Genomic DNA, 22,477 nt, shown 5'->3' on the forward strand with positions numbered 1-22,477 from the left:
CAGGTTCTCAGTGCAAAATTTTGGTAGATAAAAACTAACCATACATTTTATATCAATGTAGATTCTATCTTGCAGACAAAATAAGCCTCAAAGTATTCCAAGTTTCCAACAGACTTATCATTGATTCAGCACCATTTCTTTCTTTTTTTGACCAATTCTATTGTATTTTTATAATTAGATATTATTAGGACTTGTATAAAAATTGTTAAATATTTTGTTTATTGTAAATGTATAACCAATTTATTGCACATAAACTTTAACAACCAAGTAAATTCTATGGAAAATGAAAGTCATAAAAATACAAGGACATATTTATTCCTTTCTACTGGAAACACAAAGTTTCGAAGTTGATTACATCGAGCCTCAGTGCGTAACTGGTACTTAATTTATTGACCCCAAAGGGATGAAAACAAAGTCAACCCTGGCAGCATTTGAACTCAGAACCTGAAAATAGATGAAATACCATTAAGCCTTTTGCCCGGCTTGCTAATGATTCTGCCTTCTCACTGCATTAACAAGGACATTTATTACAAGAAGATAGAACTTTGGTGCTATTTTATTTAATGCAAACCTTGCAGTTGATGCTGCTCTGCTAGTTTTGCAATATTGGGCTCCAACCTTGTCAATGATAATTGATGATCACCTTTTTCTACAATGTCAGTTTTTGAATACAAACTTTTGACAATAAGTTAGTAACACAATTGAAACCAGATTCAACAAGGTAAGATGAAAGAAAAGCAGTAAGTACAGCTAAGCTTCCCCACAGAGTAGTGGATACTTTGTAGCAGTGTCATTACTTTTCCATACATTATGTTCATCTTTAAATCTTGCCTGAAATATTTCATCACTCTGCAATTAAACGAGATTTTCCTGCAAACATGTACAGTACCAGCAAGATTAACTTCAAAAGGAAGAAGTTACCCAATGCAGTATATTTAAATGAAGTAGGTTGCTAAACTTCGCTTGCAAGTTTTTCAAATGTTCAGCATATACACAATCACCATGCAGATTACTAACTAGGAAATTGTAATGCATGACATACAATATTCATTTTCTAAAGCTGTACTTTCCCCAGAAAAGCATTAATAGCTCCTTTGGAGAATATGAGATCAGTTTTCTCCTTGAAGTTGTTTATTAAACAAATTTTATCAAATATATCGCATTTAGCTGCAACCATTGTTGTTAGCCAGAAATGAAAAAGTGTTCCAAAGTGCAACAAAACGCATACAATTACCTTTTAAGAACCATCTTACCTTGTGTGAATTACAAGGTATTCAAATGCTTCATTTTGATAATAGAATTCATGAAAGATGTGGTCTAGTAAAGAATTTGATTCAATATAGTTGACTTTTATTACAATATTGAAGGCAAACATACACTTAATTGTTTTGCAAATAAGTGTTGCTGGTGTATCACACTATGCAAAATAATGCAGAGAGCATTTTTTTTAAATAGGCAATAAAGCTTGTCTGCCAATCATGGATGGAGCGCTGTCATCTTTTTGAGGGGAATATTTTCCTCCAAATAAGTTGTCTTTGAAAATTGTTTTGCCTTTAGTGTCTATTTTAAGACAAAATAATTTCCTCTTTGAATCCATTACCCTCCAAAATTCAAATGTACACTAATAAAATAACTTACTTATCTTACGGGATAGATTCATCAGGTTGAAGAATAAATTTCTTTACTTGTAATTTGGTTACAGTATCTTTTTTCCGTCTTAAACTGAGCACCAATCTTATCCTTTTGTTTTTGATTTGCCTGTATATGTATATACTATGACTGCTTTGGGTAGCACTGGCAGTATTCTTAAATACCAAGTATGGGTATGTATTTCTATTTTATTGCTGCTGTCCTCAGTGTCTGTTTTTGCTCAGCATTATTTCTCATCTTTCTAGGGAATTTTATGACCAGCTTCACAGATGTTTTGAAACTATTTTTTCTGTTATTGTTTTGAAAAGTAGAGTAGTAAATAAATTAGTAATAACAGGATTCCTAGCAACATTTTTCATGCACAAGACTCCACATTGGAAACTACTGGTCTAAAGCACAATATTTTCATGATCCCTGAAAAAGTGTGGACCCAGCTCTAGATGTTAGTGCTGTACAATGGGACAGAACAGATGAAGTAATTCTGAAGTAGACTTAATTACACAGCCAAGCTAATTCTAATGATAAGAGTATAATAAAAATCAAACAAATCCAGTCCTAAGTATTCCCCACCTCCACTTTTCTTTGTAATTCCAGTTACCTCTAATTCACACACTACTTCCACCTCATCGCCAGCAACCATTGCTTTTTCTTTGCCATATTGTCTCGCATCTCAATCTTTATAGCTACTCCCATGCACCTTCATATTGCCCTCTTGACACATGGCAGTTGAGGGAACCATTTTCATTTTCTCCAGTTGATTCTTGCTTTGCAAATTCCTTGGCAACAAGGGCTGTTATATGGGATAACCCATGTCAATGTGTAACCATTTAAACCAGTTTTTCGTTTTCACATTAAATGAGGATTAGCAGGTATTTTGATAAGCTGGGATAATTCAGTAAAAACTCCCATGATATAGTTCATAATCACTAATCCAGCTAGAAAAATTTCAAATTTCCTAGGCTCCCACTTGCTGTACAAACATCATTTGCAAAGGTAGGCTTTTCCAGTTTGTCTTTCTGTTTATTATACATTTTTGACTTTTAGCCCCAGCCATGATTCCAATGCATAAAGGAAGTACTTAACGGTGGTGTAAAGCTTAAACACCAAACATTGTCCACAAGAGAAAAAATTTTGATGAAGTGATTTAGATTGTATGAAAGTGAAGGTGTCAAGCTGTCAGATGATCTTGTGTAAGAACAAGCAAAAACATTCCACAAAGAACTCAGATGACAGTGAAGGCTGGCAGCAGCATTTCAAGGATCAACATGAGTTAAAGTTTCATGCTGTGTGGTGAAACACAATCAGCTGAAAATACATCATTATGCAGATGGTTGTAAATCCCCAGCAGCAAGACTGATGAAAATGAGGAAGATGTAAAGAAAGTTTCTATTGATTGGTTAATTCAGCTAACAAATCTAAAACAACTCAATTTTATAAGTGAGCAAGAAATAAGGAAGTGCTGCGGCCAAAAATGCAAGATATGTTTAAAAAAAAAAGCTTGAAAGTGTACAACAGTCATCACTTGAAAATCCAGTGCCTTCAACATTACCTCACCCAGGTGTGCTGCCACTGTCATCATCAGTTCCTGATATTTTATTCACCTTACAAGATGATGATGGGAGTACTGGCAGCCCCTCACCCCAAGAAGATGCCAATCCTGATATCCCTTCATCTCAGTGATGATCTTTGTGTACGTCAACAGAATCAATGTACCAGTACTTTACCACTCATTTTACCTAGGTTTTATTTAGAATTTCATTTGATGTCTCCCTTTTCCTGATTTATAGGGTATTTTACCTAACCTACCATACTTGCACTCTCCAGGTCCCAATAATGCCAGATTAGTGGTTGTGCACTGTACAGAAATAAACACATCAAACATGTTTAAAACAATAAAAAAGAAAAATTTTTTAATTTTCTTTCACATCTTTTATTTCAGCATTTGTCAATCCTGCTTTAATTACAGAATATAATCAGGAAACTCAAATACAACCTCCTTCCCTGTCAATCTTTTGTAAACTGCTCGGAATACTTCAAGCTGAAACAAAAAAAAAAAAAACGTTTTTATAAAACTGAAAATTTCTGTGATTACATATGATCTAACTAGAGAAAACATTTTGTTGCCTGGTATTTCCTATAATGCCATCACCACACCATTGCCATAAAATGTCAATAATGAACTTTTTGTTTCATGAAACTTATGAAAGTTTGTTATAGAGCAAGTTTTTAATATAAATCTGTTAATAATGAACTTTGTTTTGAAAAAAAAAAGTTATGAATATAAGTTGTTTTCATCTGGATTATCGCAACATTCTGTTTCTCAGTTTCATAATTTTTTTTAGTTCAGTAATAGCATATTTTAATTCAGCTCGTATTCCCCATTTTTCCTAACTCAATCCAACTGATGTTTTTTTCAAGTGAATCTTCACTCATTGAATTCTGTATTTGTAGACTTGAATTTTTCCAGCAATTACAATCCCATGCCTGGACTGACCAAAAAATACCATTCCTTTCAAATTGACTCTTTCACATCTTTATTAACCAAATTTTTAATAAAAATCTTATTGTAGTTGCACCCGAATGACCAAATTATTCCTTAAGGCTGTAAATTTTCAGTTGTGCTTAGGGGTAGAAAAAAATGTCCCCTATTTGAAAAGCTTTATTGTCTGTGGCATATTGCATTATTAACCCTTTCGTCACCAAACCGCCCGAAAAAATTTTGGTTCATGTTGATCAAACCACCCAGAATCACATATTCATATGAGAATATCAGAGCAAATCTCGTTAGTTCATTTGTGAAAACACGTGATTATACTGCGTAAACAGTTCAGCTACAGTTTTGTACAACAATCTATGTGTTATTTTGATTCTGTGAATTTTGGGAGATTTTTTTCTCCAAATTTGCAATTCTGACAAAAAAATGGATACGAATTTCATTCTATCAAGTAGCGAGTCAGAATTTGAAGGATTTTCCACTGAAGACCTAGATAAATCTAACATGGAAAGTTGTAAAACATCCCTCTCTACAAACTTCAACCTTGTAAAGACATTTCAACTGGCCATCCATTAGGAGTTTTTCTTTGTTGATAGACAATCACAGCACTGCCTTTTGCAAACCCCGATCTTTTTCTAATTTATGTAGATCAGCTGGACTCAGAGGGATATCTCTCTGGCAGGCTTTGCTTTTCCTTCTTGCAGTTATTTTTTTGGGGAGCAATAACTTGTCCTCAACTGCATTGCTACATCTGCTCAGAACTGCAGATGGTCACACCACCTGCAAGTCCTACCTGATTTGGTGTATAATATAAATGCATGTACAATGCTCATGTTTATCATATACAAAACCAGGTATTGCCACCATATATTACCCAGTCTATCAACCGGATAATAACTCATCTGGTTCAGCCAATCCACACCACCCATGTACCTGTTATAATCAAGCAAATGGGGTGCCATTTTCATCTACATATGGTTACGCACTGGCAGATTATTTATCAACCTTTTATCTCTGTATGCAGTCGCTATATTTCTTTTCTGCCATTGGATTATTTCAGCTCTTTCAATTTTGCTTTTTTATATATCCAACGGCATTGTTCTTATAACATGGTTAAGAAATGTGCATGGATGACCTTTCTTCTTAAGTATAACCTACTACACAATCAACACCACCTAGCCAATGGGTGCTTTCAATGGAACCCAGACTCTTGCAGGCATTTGAGACAAGTCACCAGCTTGAGGCCCTGAAAAAACTCATGGGCACTATCATTACTTCCTCATTCCAAAAAATCCAAACATTCACATCATTCAAGAAGTCCGACCAGCAATGTAAGATCAAAAAACCAAACATACCTTATGTTCAATGTTAGTTTGTTGATTCTTGTCTAAATGCACCTTTATTAGCTTAGAGCCATCCATCTTTACACGTATCCTCTTGCCAACAATCTCAGCAGGGAAACATAAGTCTTCTAAGATTGCTTCATGGACAGAGGTCAAAGTTCGACTAAAATGAAAGAGAAACAAGAATATCAATTAAGGAAAATGTGTGTGGAGGTATATAAATACAAATACATCACATATAAACTGCTTATGAACATATTCTACTAAACGAGATTAACTCTATTAGCAATTACAATGCAAAATAAAGATAATAATATTCATCTTTATTACAAACAGATAAATCATGTGTACACACACACACACATTATAGAATTTGATAACACACCTGATAGGTCTCTTTTGCTTTTGCTTATTCTTGATCTTTCTATTGGGCTTTGGCAAAATTCGCCTCTGTAAAAAGAAAAATATACAGAAATAGGTAACATTGTGACATTTCTAATGAAATACATATTACATGCAATTTCTCCCAAATAAGTACTTAAATAAATTGAAATAAAATAACCTCAGTAAGTTGATGTTATGATCATAACATTGGGAAGCTGAAGTGGTTCCTTGGATTGCTTGCTCCCAGGCTGAAACCAGCAAATGCCTACTTTGATCACTACTCTAAAAGAACAACCTCCTCCAACTCAACCTTCATCATAGCAAACTATTTTTCTCAGCCAATTTGACTTCACTGACAAAGACAAATTGGCATAACAAAAAGCTCAGCAAAAAACTGTATTGTATGCCTACACATCCATTCACTTCATTAACTATGCATTTTTCCTATTCTCTATACAAAGTTGCAAACACTAAACAGTTTTAATAGAATTAGAAGTGATCATACCCACAAGATGTGCCAATAACAAACCACTTCAGTATTCCCACTGTTCTTATTGCAGTTAGCAACATAACATCTGCCAAAGGACTACAGCAAGACAACCTACTTGAACAGCTCCTCTTTGCATTAGCTGTTCACTAAACCATTCCACTGTCTGGTACAGGACACTGATAAGTGTTAAGTAAATGGCATTGAAGAGCAATTACGTTTATCTTAATAAACCATAAACACAAAGTTTTGCAATGACTGGGCCACGTCAAACTTAGAGAAAACTTCGAAAATGTAGCAACTTGTACCATACTAAACATTGAAAGCCACTTTACCCTAGACTTTCTAATTTAGCTCTATGTGGCAAATGATTAATTCTACCTAATGATTATTAATGAATATTTTCATCACATACTGGTGTTCATGCTTCCTTTCTAACCTTTATGTACACTAGTTTTGTATATACGCAAACCCAGTAACAGGCCCAACTACATTCCACTGTCTTATACTACAATTAGTACTACTGAAGTTATCCATTTTCCAACTGAAAAATGGATAACTTCACTGTATATGATACTAGCAGAGATACCTGGCACTGCTCGAAGTAAAAAATGGCATAGTTTTTATTGTTTTGGTCGCGGGACTGTGGACATGCTGGAGCACCGATTTTAGTCAAATAAATTGACCCCAGGATTTATTCTTTGTAAGCATGGTACTTATTCTATCAGTGTATTTTGCCAAATAGCTAAGTTACGGGGACGTAAGCACAGCAACAATGTCAAGTGAGGGTGGGAGTTCAGAGACACACACGTGTGTGTGTGTGTGTATATATATATATACCTCCTCTGATATATGGCATTTGGTCAATGAAGGAATTTGATGGCACAGCCCTCACCTGTTTCCTGCCATGAGATAGGCTTGTCTGGAACTCTTGACAGGAAGAGATCCAGTTTTGTTTTTAAGATACCTACATCCACACCATGCAGGTCTCTCAGGCATTCTGGAAGGATATTGAGCTGTAGGCTTTTGTAGCTGAAGTTGCTGCAGTAATTGGTTCTGTATTTTGATGGCGATGCTGGGATCAAGGCCTTCTAGGATTTTCCAGATGTATATCACTGAGTATCTTTCCTGCCTTCATTCCAGGGAGAAAAATTTTAAATCTTTCAGCCCTTCCCAGTAGCTGATACATTGTATCAAGACGATTTTCTTAGTGTTGGATTGCTTCAAGTACCACCGTGGATTTTACAGTGTGGGGTGATCATAGTTGGGAGCAGCTGAGGATGTATGTCCTCCAAAGGATCATCGTTTCCTTTTCTCCTGGTTTGAAAGTTTGGAGGATCTATCCAGCATTTTATTACCAAATTGGTAATATGCACTTGAAAAGATGCATCATTGCTCATGTCAGTGCCCAAATCATGCACTGATTTTGATTCAGGGACTTCAATTCTTACAGGGCCAGTGTATCCTGTCTGCATGTCATCTAGCTTTGTGTGCTGGTAGGTTAAGGCCTGAAATTTTCCTGCATTAAACTGCATGTTGTCCTCAGCCAACCTATACACTGCTTGCAGCTCTTGTTGCAGATGTTTAATATTTTCAGGATTTTGTATTGTCTGAGAGACTGTTGTGACATCTGCGTAGCTAGCAAGGGTGGCTATATAAGCAGCTGAGAGAACCACTATGAATAGCAGTGGCCCCAAGACAGTACCATGTGGAACACCACTTGCTATTTGTTTCCTTGGAGGTGGCCCCATTGGCCACCACTGCCTGATGTCTATCTTTTAGAAAATTGTGCAGCCACTCTCCAAGTTTTCTACCTATGCCGAGATCACAGTTTATGACATACTATACCATGGTCGAATTTGAGTCATTCAGCAGCTGTTTTAACTCCCAGTCACAATGTTGCAAGAGCTGTGTTTAACAGCTTCTACCTGGCCAAAATCTATGCTGTGTCAGCCAACAAGTCATTTTCTTCAAGGAACGCGATTAGTTTCTTGCAGACTATTCATTCCACAACTGTGCTGATATGTGAAGTCAGAGAGATAGGCCTATAATTTTTAGCATCTGCTTTTTTTCCACCTTTATGGATAGGGTATACTATCCCTTCCTTCAGCTTGTCTGGGAGCTTACCACTTCCAAGGAAGTTCTGAAAGAGAGGCTGCAGTGGTTTTGCAAGGGCTCGCTTGCATGATTTGAGAAGGACAACTGGAACTCCCATCAGGGCCAGCAGCTGAGTTTGTGTCAACCTCATCTATGGCCAGCCAGCATTACATCTGCAATGTTTATGTACTCGATTTTGCCTCTCCCTCTCTATATATATACATACATATAAATCTATCTCTCTCTACAATAAAGACATTGTTTCACTTTTGCCACATAATACTGAAATAGCGTAAGAGATTGCAATGGGCTCGCATTAGGCAAGAAGTTGAACATTCTTTTGGCCCAATACACTGTATGTCCCCTAAGAAGGCATGTGTAAAATTGGGATGAAATCGGGCGTAGTTACTACAGCAGCTTCAAACAATGGAAACAAAATTTTACATGCAAAGTTGGTTACAGCACGATAGGTATCTTTGTTCTAATTAAACAATTTACTTTTAAAGATAAACAAAGTTCTTTTTTTACTCACCTGTGCAATGAAAACTACATGTTTCCCACTGAACTTCTTTTCTAATTCTCTTACTAAACGGATCTGTATCTTCTGGTAGGACCTCAGCTGAGGTACAGGGACAAAAATAATGATGGCTTTTTTGCCACGGATGTCAATTTCCTGATGCAAAAAGAAAAAAAAAATGTCACTAACCCTTTCATAAAACCACGACTATAAAATTTCAGTCAATATTACTAAACCATCCCAAACCAGCCATAATGATTTATTCCTATTTTAATGAGAATTTCAGCACAAATCTCGTTAGTAAATGTTTCACTATGGATGAAAAGAGATACCAGTTTCATGCTATCAAGTAGCAACTTTGAATTTGAAGTATTTTGGAAAGACAGAAAATCTCAGAGAATATACATGTGATAGCAAAAATCAGATTTTGTTCGTCACCTTGGAGGATGTAGAAGGGCGACGGAGAACACTGGCGGATCTGGTTGGCTCTACGCATGATGCTGCTTCTGAAACCACTAACTTGAAATGATCCCAGCCCCAACAACCAAGAGCATGAAGCCAAGCCTATGTGCATTAAGTTGAACTAATAAATAATAGTAATTTGCACAATTCTTCTGTATCAAAATCTTGTATACCCATTGAATGAGCTAATAATTCATTTTCTAGGCAGATGATTAAACAAAATTTAAATAATTTTATATATTGCTGAATTTACCTGTAATTAGATTTACTGAGATGGAAAAATCATGAAATAGTTGGTTAAGAACCTATCGTGTTCCAAAAATTACAATATGTTGATAAATAAACACGGAGTTGTTTTATTAAACCAGTATAAATTTTCAACTATTTTAGAATTTAATTGAAACACAGAAGGCATGTAATTTAGTTAGAAATATACTAACAAAAAGGTTAAATATAATCAAAGCACAACAAACTGCAGAATTTGATGATGTATAAAATAAACCAACCAACCTTTGCTCCAGTAATGTACAGCTCTCTCAACTGGTTCTTTAAATCACTACTAATTTCCAACTCCAAAAGAGCCTGCAAAAGTATGGAGATGTACACAAATTGAAAACCAAACACATACAAACATACTACACTACAGAATATATCAATAGATTTTATTCATCATTACTTAAGTGTAAAGTATGCCTATTTTTTAAAACTATTTAATCAAAGAGAAAACAGTGCTTGTGTGTGTGTGTATATATATATACACACACACACACACAACCATACATATGTATGAAGGCACAGACGTGGCAGTGTGGCAAGAAGCAATCTGAGCACTTTTGGCAATCAATATAATTATGGGTATAAGGAAAGCCACAAACCTTTTGAAGATCAAGGTCTCCAGTATCATGACAGAAACAAGATTTTAAAAATTATCAGTTTCTATGAGACACTAGAGTACACCAATATGTGGAGATCCAAACATTAATCCCTTATAAAAATAAAACTCATCGACTGTGACCAAAGCTCTTATAAAATATTCTATACACCAGTGAGATACCTATCTCCCGATGAGCATATGGTGGAATACATAGGTAGAACACGTTTCTAACAGTACATGCCTGGAAAACCCACAAGATCAAAGTTTGGAAGATTTGCAATGCAAGTACTGGGTATAGTTGTGGGTTCAATTTCTATACGGAGGAAAAGTAGAATAATGTAAGCTAGCATGAGCTAGAGTACTATATTTATTCTGTCCTGTTTTTTCAGTTCAGTCTAACTTGAGTGGATTCACAAACTGTGGTAGCATACATATAAGCTACAGTAGTTGCAAGTAGGAAAGGGACGCCATTGGATATATAAAAAGCCAAGTTCTGATCCACAATTTTGTCTTGTCTGGGAAATGAAAACAGTGTAATTTAAAGGCAACAAAGGGATTAATGAAATTTGAACACGGAGGGGGTGGTGATGGTTTTAAAACCATGGTAGCATCTTGAAAGAAATTTTATTTGTGATAGCTATTTCAGAATTTTATCATGAAAAGCAGAGTTAATCTTAGGTAGGTTTGTACCTAAAGTGCTAAAATACTCGTGAACTATGGAATATGTTTATAGAAAAGTTGAAACAAAATTGTGTGTGTGTGTGTGTATATATATATACCCACACACATGCACGAGTGATTGTAACAGCAATACCAGAGTAATCAAAAACTAACCTGAGAAATTTGTGATTCAAAATCATCAGGCTTCTCGCCCGGAGGTTTAACAATCTTAGCGCAACTGGAATACATCTACAAATGTAAAATTGATACAAAATTAGTACATTTTAGGATATACATACATGTTATGGAAAATATTTTCATACCTAGGTCACTGAAATTTATGTGATAGGCAGGGAATATCTTATGTCATACCAAGTATTTGGCAATTGTTCAGTTTACGGTTGCAAGAAAAAAAAAATAAATAAAAAGGACATAACTAAATACACCCGAGTATGTTGCCTGATACGTTACTCTTGTCCCCCCCATGTCATCTTTATCTGTTGTTTACAACTGATTCTTAGCTTCCCTTTGGAGAAAATGATTAGTTGGACTCAAAACTATTTGTATCTCTCACACATAGATCTGTATTTTTTGACTGGTTGTCTAGCTATTATTTCTTACTGCTTTCTTTTTCCCTAAAAGTACGCCTCAAAAAAGATATAAAATAAAGAACTGAGAAAAAACAAAAACTGAACAAGTACCCAAGATAGTTTACCAATATTACAGATTTCACTAACAAAACAATCAATCCAAAAATTACACTGCCATCCAATAAAAAAAGGATGAAGTAATGAAGTCTGCTAGATCAGGGGCCGCTCAGTAAATAACAACCACTTATACATGTCAAAGGACGAGATAGAAATAGCTAAATTTCCTTCAAATCACACTTGTTCATGGTTGACTTAGGCCCTACCTCTCCACACACCTATAAATACATTCTTGTTTCCTGTCTATCTGATAAGAGCACGGGGTATTCAGACTAAATCTGAAAGTTTGCATAAAAAGGAAAAAACAATATCCCATTCAAAAATATTGTTTTTTAAATAAATAAAAAAAAATACCAACTAGATTATGGCCAGAAAATAGGTTTAATTTTAAAGTTAGTACCCTCAGCTTCAAGATAGCTCTGGCACCTGACAGAATCTTCTAACACCTGCTTGATCTTGGTCACCAGCTCAGCCGTGGTAGAGCAGTTGGTGTCCTCAACTACGCTCCTCATATACTAATGCATGCAATTTACACTCAGGGGAGACCAGAAATTGGGGCTGATGAAGTCATAAATTCTCCAACAGACACTTCTGACTATTTTCCGACGTATGACAAAGAACCGAACCGTTCCAAGATCAAGTCCCCGCGTCCAGCAGCTTCACGTAGCCATCAGGATTGAGTCGAAGGCCCGTTCAATGTTGTCATCACCTTCTAAGTCTTGATGTAGCCTTTAGTGTTCATAGAACACTAGTAATGATGTCGGCATTTTGATACGCGAAGAGGAGCTTCATGATACGGGTAATTCTCTCCCAATAGGCTTCAGTACTCCATGTCAGCAAACTTTATCTCAACTACATTAATCTTTATGCTAGCCAAGGGAAAAAAAAAAAACAAATATGGTCCGAACACCCTGTATAAAGCATAAACACTTGTATATGGGGAAAAATTTGAAGGGCAATGAACGAAAATCGGTATTCTTCCGACCAGAAAATCATTAATGGTAACATAGCTCACGGTCATAAGATTAATATCTCGTGGATTGTTTCTTCAATGATAACACAATTGCTCCTAACTAAAATCGCCTCGCCACGACAGCCCAGTTGAACAAATCCGACAGAAACCTAATCTTTTTCCCTCGAGGTGTAAATTGGAATACATCATTCAATATACTACGATTTGGGGGCGATGGAGTCGCTGTCTCTAAAAGACCAAGCAAATTCAAAGATGCCCCTTATCCATTCGTTTTTAGCACTGATCAACAGCTATTGAGAAAACCTATAATTTCAGTCATACCAGGCGTGACTATCCTGTCTTTTTACTTTAAGGACTAAATATTAATGTTTACTGTAGTTTTTAATTTTGAAGATATGTGAATTTGGAAGATTTGTCTGTTATAAACTGCCCTACTACAACGAACATACATTGGATACATGCTGTAACCTAACTTGCATTACAAATAAAGTTTAAACGGAAAGACAGGATGACTTAAGTGACTGAGATATCGAAATACAATGCTCCACATGCGGGAAGGTGTAAAATATTACCAGTTAAATCAATGTATTAATTCTACAGTTGAACTGAAAACTAGAAATTATATATTTAATAAATTTCTGTTATTAAATAATCATTATTAAAACGCATCTCAGTGATTATGTTAAACAAATGTAAAAATAATAGCATGTAATATACGTCGCTGTCACGCCGAGAGCCGATCAGCAATGTTTATCAGTTAATAATTCGTAGTTAAATTAAAGCATCTAAAAACAAAAATATATATGAACGGAAGAGTAATATATTAAATTTATATCTATATCGATATTTTAACACACAACGCTATATTAGAAGGAAAAATTTAGTTAATTTATGAAGACAATCAAGAATTTAGACATACCTCAGATAACGGCGCTAGCGGAAGAGAACGAATCTCGTTGTGGACTACTGAAGTCTCGTTACAACAAAATTAACCGGAAGTTGGTTACAACGTGCGCCGGTAATAAACAATTTTTATTTATTGTTTTAAAAAAGTTTTTTTTTATTTTTTAAAGCAAAACGGGATGTTTTGTCAATTATAATTTATTATAAGGGGGCGAGCTGGACGAAATGCTTAGCAGTATTTCATCTGTCTTTACGTTCCGAGTTCAAATTCTGCTGAGATCGACTTCGCATTTCATCCTTTCAGCGTCAATAAATTAAGTACCAGTTGCGTACTGAAGTCGATCTAATCGACTGGTCCCCTCCCCAACATTTCGTGCCTGTGCCTAGAGTAGGAAAAGAATTATAATTTATTAAGTTTTAGATTATAAGGGAAGTTAAATTACTCAAAACTAGAAGTCGAAACGTGGCTTCGTCGCCCCCTGCCGCCACCTTGCTCAGCTAGAATTCTTTGTTTAATGTTACGAATGTCTTGTATAGAAATCTATTTACCACGCCCTGTATTTAGACACCCACACATTTTCCGTTTTATTTCTAGGAAACCGTTAACTGTTGCAGATAGTGTTCTATTTTTATATGACATCAGTGCTAGTTGCTGGCCTCTTAAGACGCCCGACCAGTATTTTAAATACACTCAAGCCTGCTTGCTGCTTAGATAATTTTATCGTCATGCCTTTCTATGCTGTGAAAAAAGGACGTGTACCCGGGGTATATGAGACATGGTGAGACAATATTATTATTAATAATTATTTGCACATATAATTTGCCATTAATAGCCGACGAGAATGTATTGTAGCTCTTCACCCCGATATTCGAAACTTTGAGTACTATAATGACAACCTTTTACAGTTTGTTCTAAATTATAATATATATATATATATATATATGTCAGTATGGGGAAATGTTAACTTTCCAACTCTTGAAGTATTTGGTACTAAAAAATAACAATTCAATCTTACAAAGTTCAAAACCTTTGCGGTTTCATTTATTATTTATATCCCATACACGTGTAAATAATGAAATTATGCTTGGCATTACTCAGACTTTTGGCGGACTTATCCAAAACTCAGTCGGACTTTACTGCCACTTAAACACCGGTAGATTTCCGAAACAACGGAGATCAACAGGCGAGTGAAGTGGTCTCGAGATTCCATTTGTTTTCTAGTCTGTCGAATTTTCTTATACTGATGGTAAAAGACCAGATGGTATGATTTTCTTCACCCGTCAGCAAAAAAAACCCCCAAAAAACCCCACCTGTTGGGTGTTAGCAACTGTGTAGAAAACGAATATGAAAAAAAAAAAAATTGCGCAAATGAACCGGCGGATGGGAAGAGGACTTTCGGAAAATTCATAAGATCCGATTTTTCCGTCATAACTTTCGGAGACTAAAACAACCGTTCATTTTCACGGGGGGAATTTTGGGTCGCAGTTTTTCATAAAAATTTGAAATTAGAATTTGAATTTGTGTTTATTTTTTCCATATTCTTCATCTCCGTATTTTCCCACGTAGATTGATTGAAAAAAAAAATTCGGAAAAAGTTTAAAAAAAAACTTTAATTTCATATTACTTCGGGAAATTAATCTGAAAGAAATTTTTACAGAAAGGCGAGTGGATCGATTATATATTTCTTTCGTTATGTTACCGAAGTTTTGCGAGATTTGGCTCTTATTTCTAGCATGTGGATAACCTGCTTGAAGGCCAAGGCCGGAGAATAGAGATTTTGAAAATGCGATTTTTGAAATTTTCTTTGCAGAATCGGATCCTCCATAACCAAAGACGTGGGATTCCGTAAAAATAAAAAAAAATCAATATATATACATTTTACCGAAAGTTATGATGGAAAAATCGGATCTTATGAATTTTCCGAGAGTGCTCTCCCCCACACCCCCGGATCATTTGCACAATTTTTTTGTTTTGTCATATTCGTTTTCTACACAGTTGGGTTTTTTGTTTTTGTTAACGGGTGAAGATCTTTATATTAACCCTTTTATGTGTCCTTACACTGATGGGCACCCTCTACTCTCCAATATAGTACTATGTAAGATTCTTTTGTTACATACCCGGTTCTTTTACTGTTATTGCCGGTTGGTTTTCTTACTGTTGTCGACAGAACAAATTTCAAAATATTCAGTGTTACCTACCAACTATATTTTGCAACTATTGTTATTGAAACCACTGGTATTTGTGAGCAAATAACAAAAAGGAAAAAAATAATAAATCCTGGAAACCCTTATTCTAATGACAAAGCACATGGCTCTGTGAAAACCCTTACCAAATTATATTGTTGCAGACAATTCTGTTACAGTCTCGTCTCCGCTATTGTCTTTTGAAATGAACTGCCCTTTTTGTTAAAAAAAAAAAATTACTATGCACGTATGTTTTATGCCAACTGTTCATATATGACAATGGAATTATTTTAAACATTTAGGCTGCAGTGACGAGTGGTTATTTACCTAAATTTAGGGATACGTTAGTTAAAAGTTAGCTCTACAACCACGTGGGCTCGGAGTTTATATATAAAACCTTAAATTTTCAAAAATGTTTCAGGCCGAAAGCTGCAGCCATGCTGGGGCACCACCGTTGAATGTACTACACTAGTATGTGAAACCACCTCTGATACGTGGCACTTGCTCAACAAGTTCGACGCTCCTGCTGAGAAGTAGGTTCATCTGGAACCCCTGACAAGAAGAGATTGAGTTTAGTTTTAAAGAAACCCACATCCACACCATGCAGGTCTCTGAGGCATTTAGGAAAAATATTGAAGTGCTGTGGTCCCCTGAATCCCAAGCTGTTGCAGTATCTGGTCCTGTATTTTGATGATGATGTTGGGATTTTTTTTAGCACCATGAAGTGGCGCCCTGTTCTGCTGTTGGGGTAACTTTCAATGACAAAATTCGGGACAAGGCCCTCCAGGATTTTCCAGATGTATATCACTGAATATCTCTCCTACCTTTGCTCCAGGGAGAAGAGTTTTAATATTTTCATGTCAGGGCCCGGGTCATGCACTAATTTTGACTCAGGAATTGCAGTTCTTCCTGGACCAGTGTATCCAGTTTGCATGTTGTTCAGCTTTGTGTGCCGGTAGCGCAGGGCTTGGAACTTTCCTGTATTAAACTGCATGTTGTTGTCCTCAGCCGACCTGTATATTGTATCCAACTCCTGTTGCAGATGTGCAATATTTCCAGGGTTTTGTATTGTCTGAGAGAGTTTTGTGTCATCTGTATAGCTAGCAAGGGTGGCCATCTTAGCAACTGAGGGCATGTCTGAAAGGGCCACTATGAACAGCAGTGGCCCCAAGACAGTGCCCTGTGGAACACCACTTGTTATTTGTGTTTCCTTGGAGGTGGCTCCATTGGCCATCACTAACTGCCTTCTAGCTTTTAGGAAGTTGTACAGCCATTCTCCAAGTTTTCCGCCTGTGCCGAGATCATGCAGTTTGTGACAGATCATACCATGGTTGACTTTATCAGAGGCTTTTGCAAAGTCAAGATATATCACATCCACACTCGAGCCATTTAGTAGTGTTACAGGAGCTGTGTTAGACAGCTTCTACCTGGTCAAAATCCATGCTGGGTGTCAGTCAGCAAGTCATTTTCTTCAAGGAACATGCATATATATATATATACATATACATGTGTATATATGATTCCGAAACGCGCGTCTATGGATAATCGGATATTGATTGATTTTCGTTACATTACCCTCTGCCTGGATAAATAGGATTCAAGTATTATGGTTTCTCTGGTAGACCCCTTTTTTTAAGTAGAGGAAATGGCTTAGATTTTGGCTGCTATTTCTGAATTTCGGTATGTGGTGATGCATTTCTTTTGCTAACCCCTCAATATTAGTATATATATATATATATGTATATATATGATCGTTGTGGTCCTCAGTAAAGAGTCCTGTGAATTCCATTTTCTGTCTATTTTATATATGTGAAAGCAATTGGTGGTGGGGGACATCTTCTCTGAGCTCTGCCTATACTGTTTTACATTTATTTACAATATATCCAGGTTTTCTGTTACATTGTAAGGTTTATTTGTTTTAGGTGTAATTGATATTTGTTGTCTCTAAGTGGGGTGTGGTTGGCCTTTGCAAACATTTCACATGAGTATAAATGGGTGTTATGTGTGTGTGTGTGCGTATATATATATATATATATATATATATGTGTGTGTGTGTGTGTATACATACATAGTAGTTGATAGCTTCCGTTACCTAGGTAACCAAGTCAGGAGTGGGTGTGCTGAAAGTGTAACTGCTAGAATAAGAATAGCCTGGGCAAAGTTCAGAGAGCCCTTACCTCTGCTGGTGACAAAGGGCCTCTCACTCAGAGTAAAAGGCAGACTGTATGATGCATGTGTACGAACAGCCATACTACATGGCAGTGAAACATGGGCCGTGACTGCTGAGGACATGCGTAAGCTCGCAAGGAATGAAGTCAGTATGCTCCAATGGATGTGTAATGTCAGTGTACATACTCGACAGAGTGTAAGTACCTTGAGAGAAAAGTTGGACCTAAGAAGCATCAGATGTGGTGTGCAAGAGAGACGATTGCGCTAGTATGGTCATGTAGCGAGAATGGATGAAGATAGTTGTGTTAAAAAGTGCCACACCCTAGTGGAAGAGGTAGACCCAGGAAAACCTGGGACGAGGTGGTGAAGCACGGCCTTCGAACTTTAGGTCTCACCGAGGAAATGACTAGAGACCGAGACCTTTGGAAGTACGCTGTGCGTGAGAAGACCCGGCAGGACAAGTGAGGCCATAATCCCGTGGCCTCTACCTGGGATGTAGCCAGCCCACTTATGCATTCCTTTCCTTCTTTGGACACTAAACTCTGCTTGCGAAGACCTGTTGAGGCAAGTGAAATCGAAATCGAACCAAATTGAACGACTGGCACCCATGCCAACTTCCCTTCATTGGACACTAAACTCTGCTTGCGAAGACCAGTTGGGGCAAGTGAAATCGAAATTGAACCAAATTCGATGACTGGCACCTGTGCCAGTGGAGCGCTAACAGCTCCATCCAAGCAAGATTACTGCCAGAGCAGCTGTCATGTTTCCGTGCTGGTGGGCACGTAAAAAGCACCATTTGAGTGTGATCGTTACCTGCATTGCCTTACTGGCACTTGTACCGTGGCACATGAACAAAACATTCGAGCGAGGTCATTACCAGTGCCCCTAGACTGACTCCTGTGCAGGTGGCACATAAAAAACACCATTTCGAGTGTGGCCGTTGCCAGTACCGCCAGACTGGCCCTCGTGCTGGTGGCACGTAAAAGCACCCACTACACTTTCGGAGTGGTTGGGGTTTGTTTAAAGAAGTCTTGCCCTGGTATGTGATGTGTTTTTTATTTTCCCTTGGCGAAGGAGTAATTATCGTAATGCACCTTCGTGCATTAAATATGGTAATGAACCCCTGGAATGGCCATAGGGAATGTAAATATGGTTTCTTCTTTTTTGCTTGGACACTGGCTTTTCATAATAGGTCTTCCCCTTATCTTAAAAAGTAATTTTTAATTGAAAAAATTTCTAAACGATGAACTTTTATCTTACCATATATATTATATAAGTATATATATATGTGTATATATATATGTGTGTATATATATATATGTGCACACACACACACACTCATGTGTATTTTACTGTCTTGAGAGGATCGTTACACCAATAACACACACACACACACACACACAAGTTCAATGCCACTTCTCATACAATGTAAACATGAACATAGTAATAGTGGACTTATGATAATGAACAATATGTCTCCTCTGTGTGAACTATATGAAATAAAGAGACATGCATAGGACTTCATGCACTGCATGCAGTTCTCTAGAAAGAAATTAGATATAAGGATGCCAGTGGAACCTGCCCTAGACATTGGGGCAAACATTGGAGCAAAATACAGAGGATTTGTGACTGAGCAAACACTTGGTATAAAGCAGATGAATATCAAGGAGTGATGTTTGTAGAGGTTGTGCTGCATTAGAAGTTAGCCCATAGGTTTAGAAAGGCCCTGAAGAACACCAAACTCAATGTTAAGATTGTTGAGAAACTAGTGAGATCCACAATTATGAAAGATGTGTCCCTATGATAAGATCATATGCACTAAGAACTGTAGTTTATACTTTTTACTCCACTATTAACTGTAAGACCAGGAATGTGGTCTGCAGCATAAAATGCATGGAGATGGTGTACAAGATACATTGGAGAGAGTAAATGGACACTGGTGGAAGTATAATGACAGGAGACAGCCATCTATACTCTATCAACATGGTGGCATGGTTGACTGAATTAACATTGATATTTTGTCTAAACATCCAAGAGACCCTTTGATTAGACAAATACATTAGAATATCCTCATAAACAAAACATTACCAATACTGAATAGAAAATACAGATAATAGGTTGTAGAAATTCAACGTTACTGTTACCACTCATGTAATATGCATACATGGGTGTGTCCATGTGGGTGGATCAGTAGGCATGTATATGATGATATAGGCAGGTATAAAAAAGGTTGGGGTAGAATAACAGTAGAATGCAAGTAAGCCCATACAAATAGATACATGTAAGTATGCACAATTGCACACATATAGGCATAGGTAAGTATAAATAAGGTAGGAAATATGACAGAAGGCTATCAGGGAATGCATACAAATACATTTAGGCGTAGGAGTGACTGTGTGGTAAGTAGCTTGCTTAGGAACCACATGGTTCCGGGTTCAGTCCCACTGCGTGGCACCTTGAGTAAGTGTCTTCTGCTATAGCCTCAGGCTGACCAAAGCCTTGTGAGTGGATTTGGTAGACGGAAACTGAAAGAAGCCTGTCATATATATGTGTGTCTGTGTTTTTCCCCCCAACATCGCTTGACAACTGATGCTGGTGTGTTTATGTCCCCGTAACATAGCAGTTTGGCAAAAGAGAATGATAGAATAAGTACTACGCTTACAAAGAATAAGTCCTGGGGTTCGATTTGCTCGACTAAAGGTGGTGCTCCAGCATGGCCGCATTCAAATGACTGAAACAAAAGAGTAAGGAGTATATAGGTGTGAACAGTTCCTATACACATGCGCACATAAACACACAGAGGAACACAACCACACACATACATGCAAGCATACACACAGATTCTTGCTTCTTTAAAAAACTGCCAGATATGCACACACACACATGCTGGAATACACTCTGATAATACATACATACAAACATACTTACTTACTCACTGAACTGACTCAACCACACAAATATGCCTCCTAGACCACACAACTGTGCACGATCAGATGCTCACACGTACATCAACCCTGTTCTTCCCTCTCCCTCCCCACATAAAGAACTACACCCTAAACCCATAAATCTTCATATATGAGACCATATATGAGAACAAAAAGCCAAACCATTAAAGGGGCCATGGATGGCTAGTGCATACAAGTCCTTGGTTTCAGTGGCTATTGTGCATGATTCTGGCTATGAACTGGTTGATCACCATCCCTATTCTCTTGATCCTATTCTATTGATTTGGATCCATCTGACAATCATTTGTTCCCCAAATTGAAAATTACTTGGCTGGGAACCAGTATCACAGTGATGATAATGTCATATCTGCTGTTGACTTTTTTTTATTAACTGGATGAAAACTTCTTCACTAATGGGATCCAAACACTGCAATGTTGATGGAAGAAGTGTGTGGAGCACAAGAGGGACTATGTTGAAAAATAAATCCCATTTGATCACATTCCATGAGAGTATCTTAGTTAGCCAATGAACTTTTCAACTGGTCCTTGGGATCAGTGTTACTGCAGTAAAATAGATCTATTTTGACCAAACATGCAATATTAGTTATATCACTCTAGGTACTGAGTTCAAATCACGCTGGAAATGTCTTGACTTTTTGTTTTTATAGAGTCGGTAAAATAAACAGAAGACATATATTGAAGTATATTGAAGCCAGCATCCTCCCTCAAAATATGTGGTATTGTGCTAGCAAGCTGGCAGAATCATTATTATGCCAGACAAACTGCTTAGCTGTATTTTTTCCAGTTTTATGTTTTGAGTTCAAATGTTGCTAAAGTTGATAGTGCCTTTCATCTTTTTGGGGGTCAATTAAATGACTACCAGTTGAGAATTGGAGTTGATGTAATTGACTAGTCCCCTCTCCTAAAAATATTTCAGGCCTAGTACCTTTAGTAGAAAGAATTATTTTTTAATTTTTATTATTGAGCATGTAAGTTCCGTAGCTGCTTATAAAAAAGTTTCTGTTTGAGTTTGTGTTTTATATTTGTTAATTAGCCCCAGGTCTGCACTGACTAAGTAATAATTACCCCAGAGAAGATTGAGCAACCCCATGTTGAAAATTGTTCTAATCCTGATCATTCCATCTAATTAGGACTACATTACCTGGTGTGTCCTTTCCTTTTAAGGTAGTGAAGCATTGAGAAAGATTTAGCTATTATTTCCAGCATGTCAAGCAACCACAAAGAGGTTCCCTCATTGGTTTATGTGCTTCAGTTTTAAGTTTCTCCAGTTTAAGAATACCAGGACCACCATCTCACAACCTGGATACCTTTAGTGCAGTCCATTCTGCTGCAAGCATTCAGAATAAGTCCCCGGTTTAAGGATATCTTGATGTGTTTGCTGCAAACTATGACCCATGGGTTTTTATTTCTACCCCTCCTCCAGTTTTAGGTACCCTACAAAAAAAAAAAAAATCAAAGACTGTGCCCTTCCTCATCTGGTTAACTCTTTAGCATTTAAACTGACCATATCTGGCTAAAATATTCTACCTGTGTTTTGTTCAAACTGGCTAGATCTTGCCTCTCACACCTACCAGATTTTTAAAATAGACAACCACACCATCAATATC

General features: G+C 36.9%; 2 protein-coding genes across 4 annotated transcripts in view; one reads left to right on the plus strand and one right to left on the minus strand.

Annotated features, from left to right (window-relative positions):
- Nucleotides 1-3,563: 3,563 nt before the first annotated feature.
- LOC115218880 (40S ribosomal protein S7) lies at nt 3,564-13,629 on the minus strand. Its single transcript, XM_029788864.2, has 7 exons — nt 13,568-13,629; nt 11,143-11,217; nt 9,945-10,016; nt 8,988-9,128; nt 5,873-5,937; nt 5,500-5,650; nt 3,564-3,688 (listed from the first exon to the last, which is right to left on the minus strand). Exons 2-7 carry the CDS (start codon nt 11,215-11,217, stop codon nt 3,611-3,613), a joined length of 582 nt encoding a protein of 193 aa, XP_029644724.1. The 5' UTR covers nt 13,568-13,629; the 3' UTR covers nt 3,564-3,610.
- LOC115219314 (ribonuclease H1) overlaps nt 13,605-22,477 on the plus strand; it is a 135,182-nt gene continuing 126,309 nt past the window's right edge. For 2 of the 3 annotated variants that reach the window (XM_036508841.1, XM_036508843.1), the window contains exon 1: nt 13,870-14,330. In XM_036508841.1, the coding sequence (XP_036364734.1) occupies nt 14,185-14,330 (146 nt within the window). In that variant the 5' untranslated portion in view covers nt 13,870-14,184. Of the gene's footprint in view, nt 13,667-13,869; nt 14,331-22,477 lie in introns of those variants that run through there. The other variant, XM_036508842.1, reaches the window with a different exon arrangement.

The sequence above is a fragment of the Octopus sinensis genome, linkage group LG14 (genome assembly GCF_006345805.1).
Source record: "Octopus sinensis linkage group LG14, ASM634580v1, whole genome shotgun sequence".
NCBI lineage: Eukaryota > Metazoa > Mollusca > Cephalopoda > Octopoda > Octopodidae > Octopus > Octopus sinensis.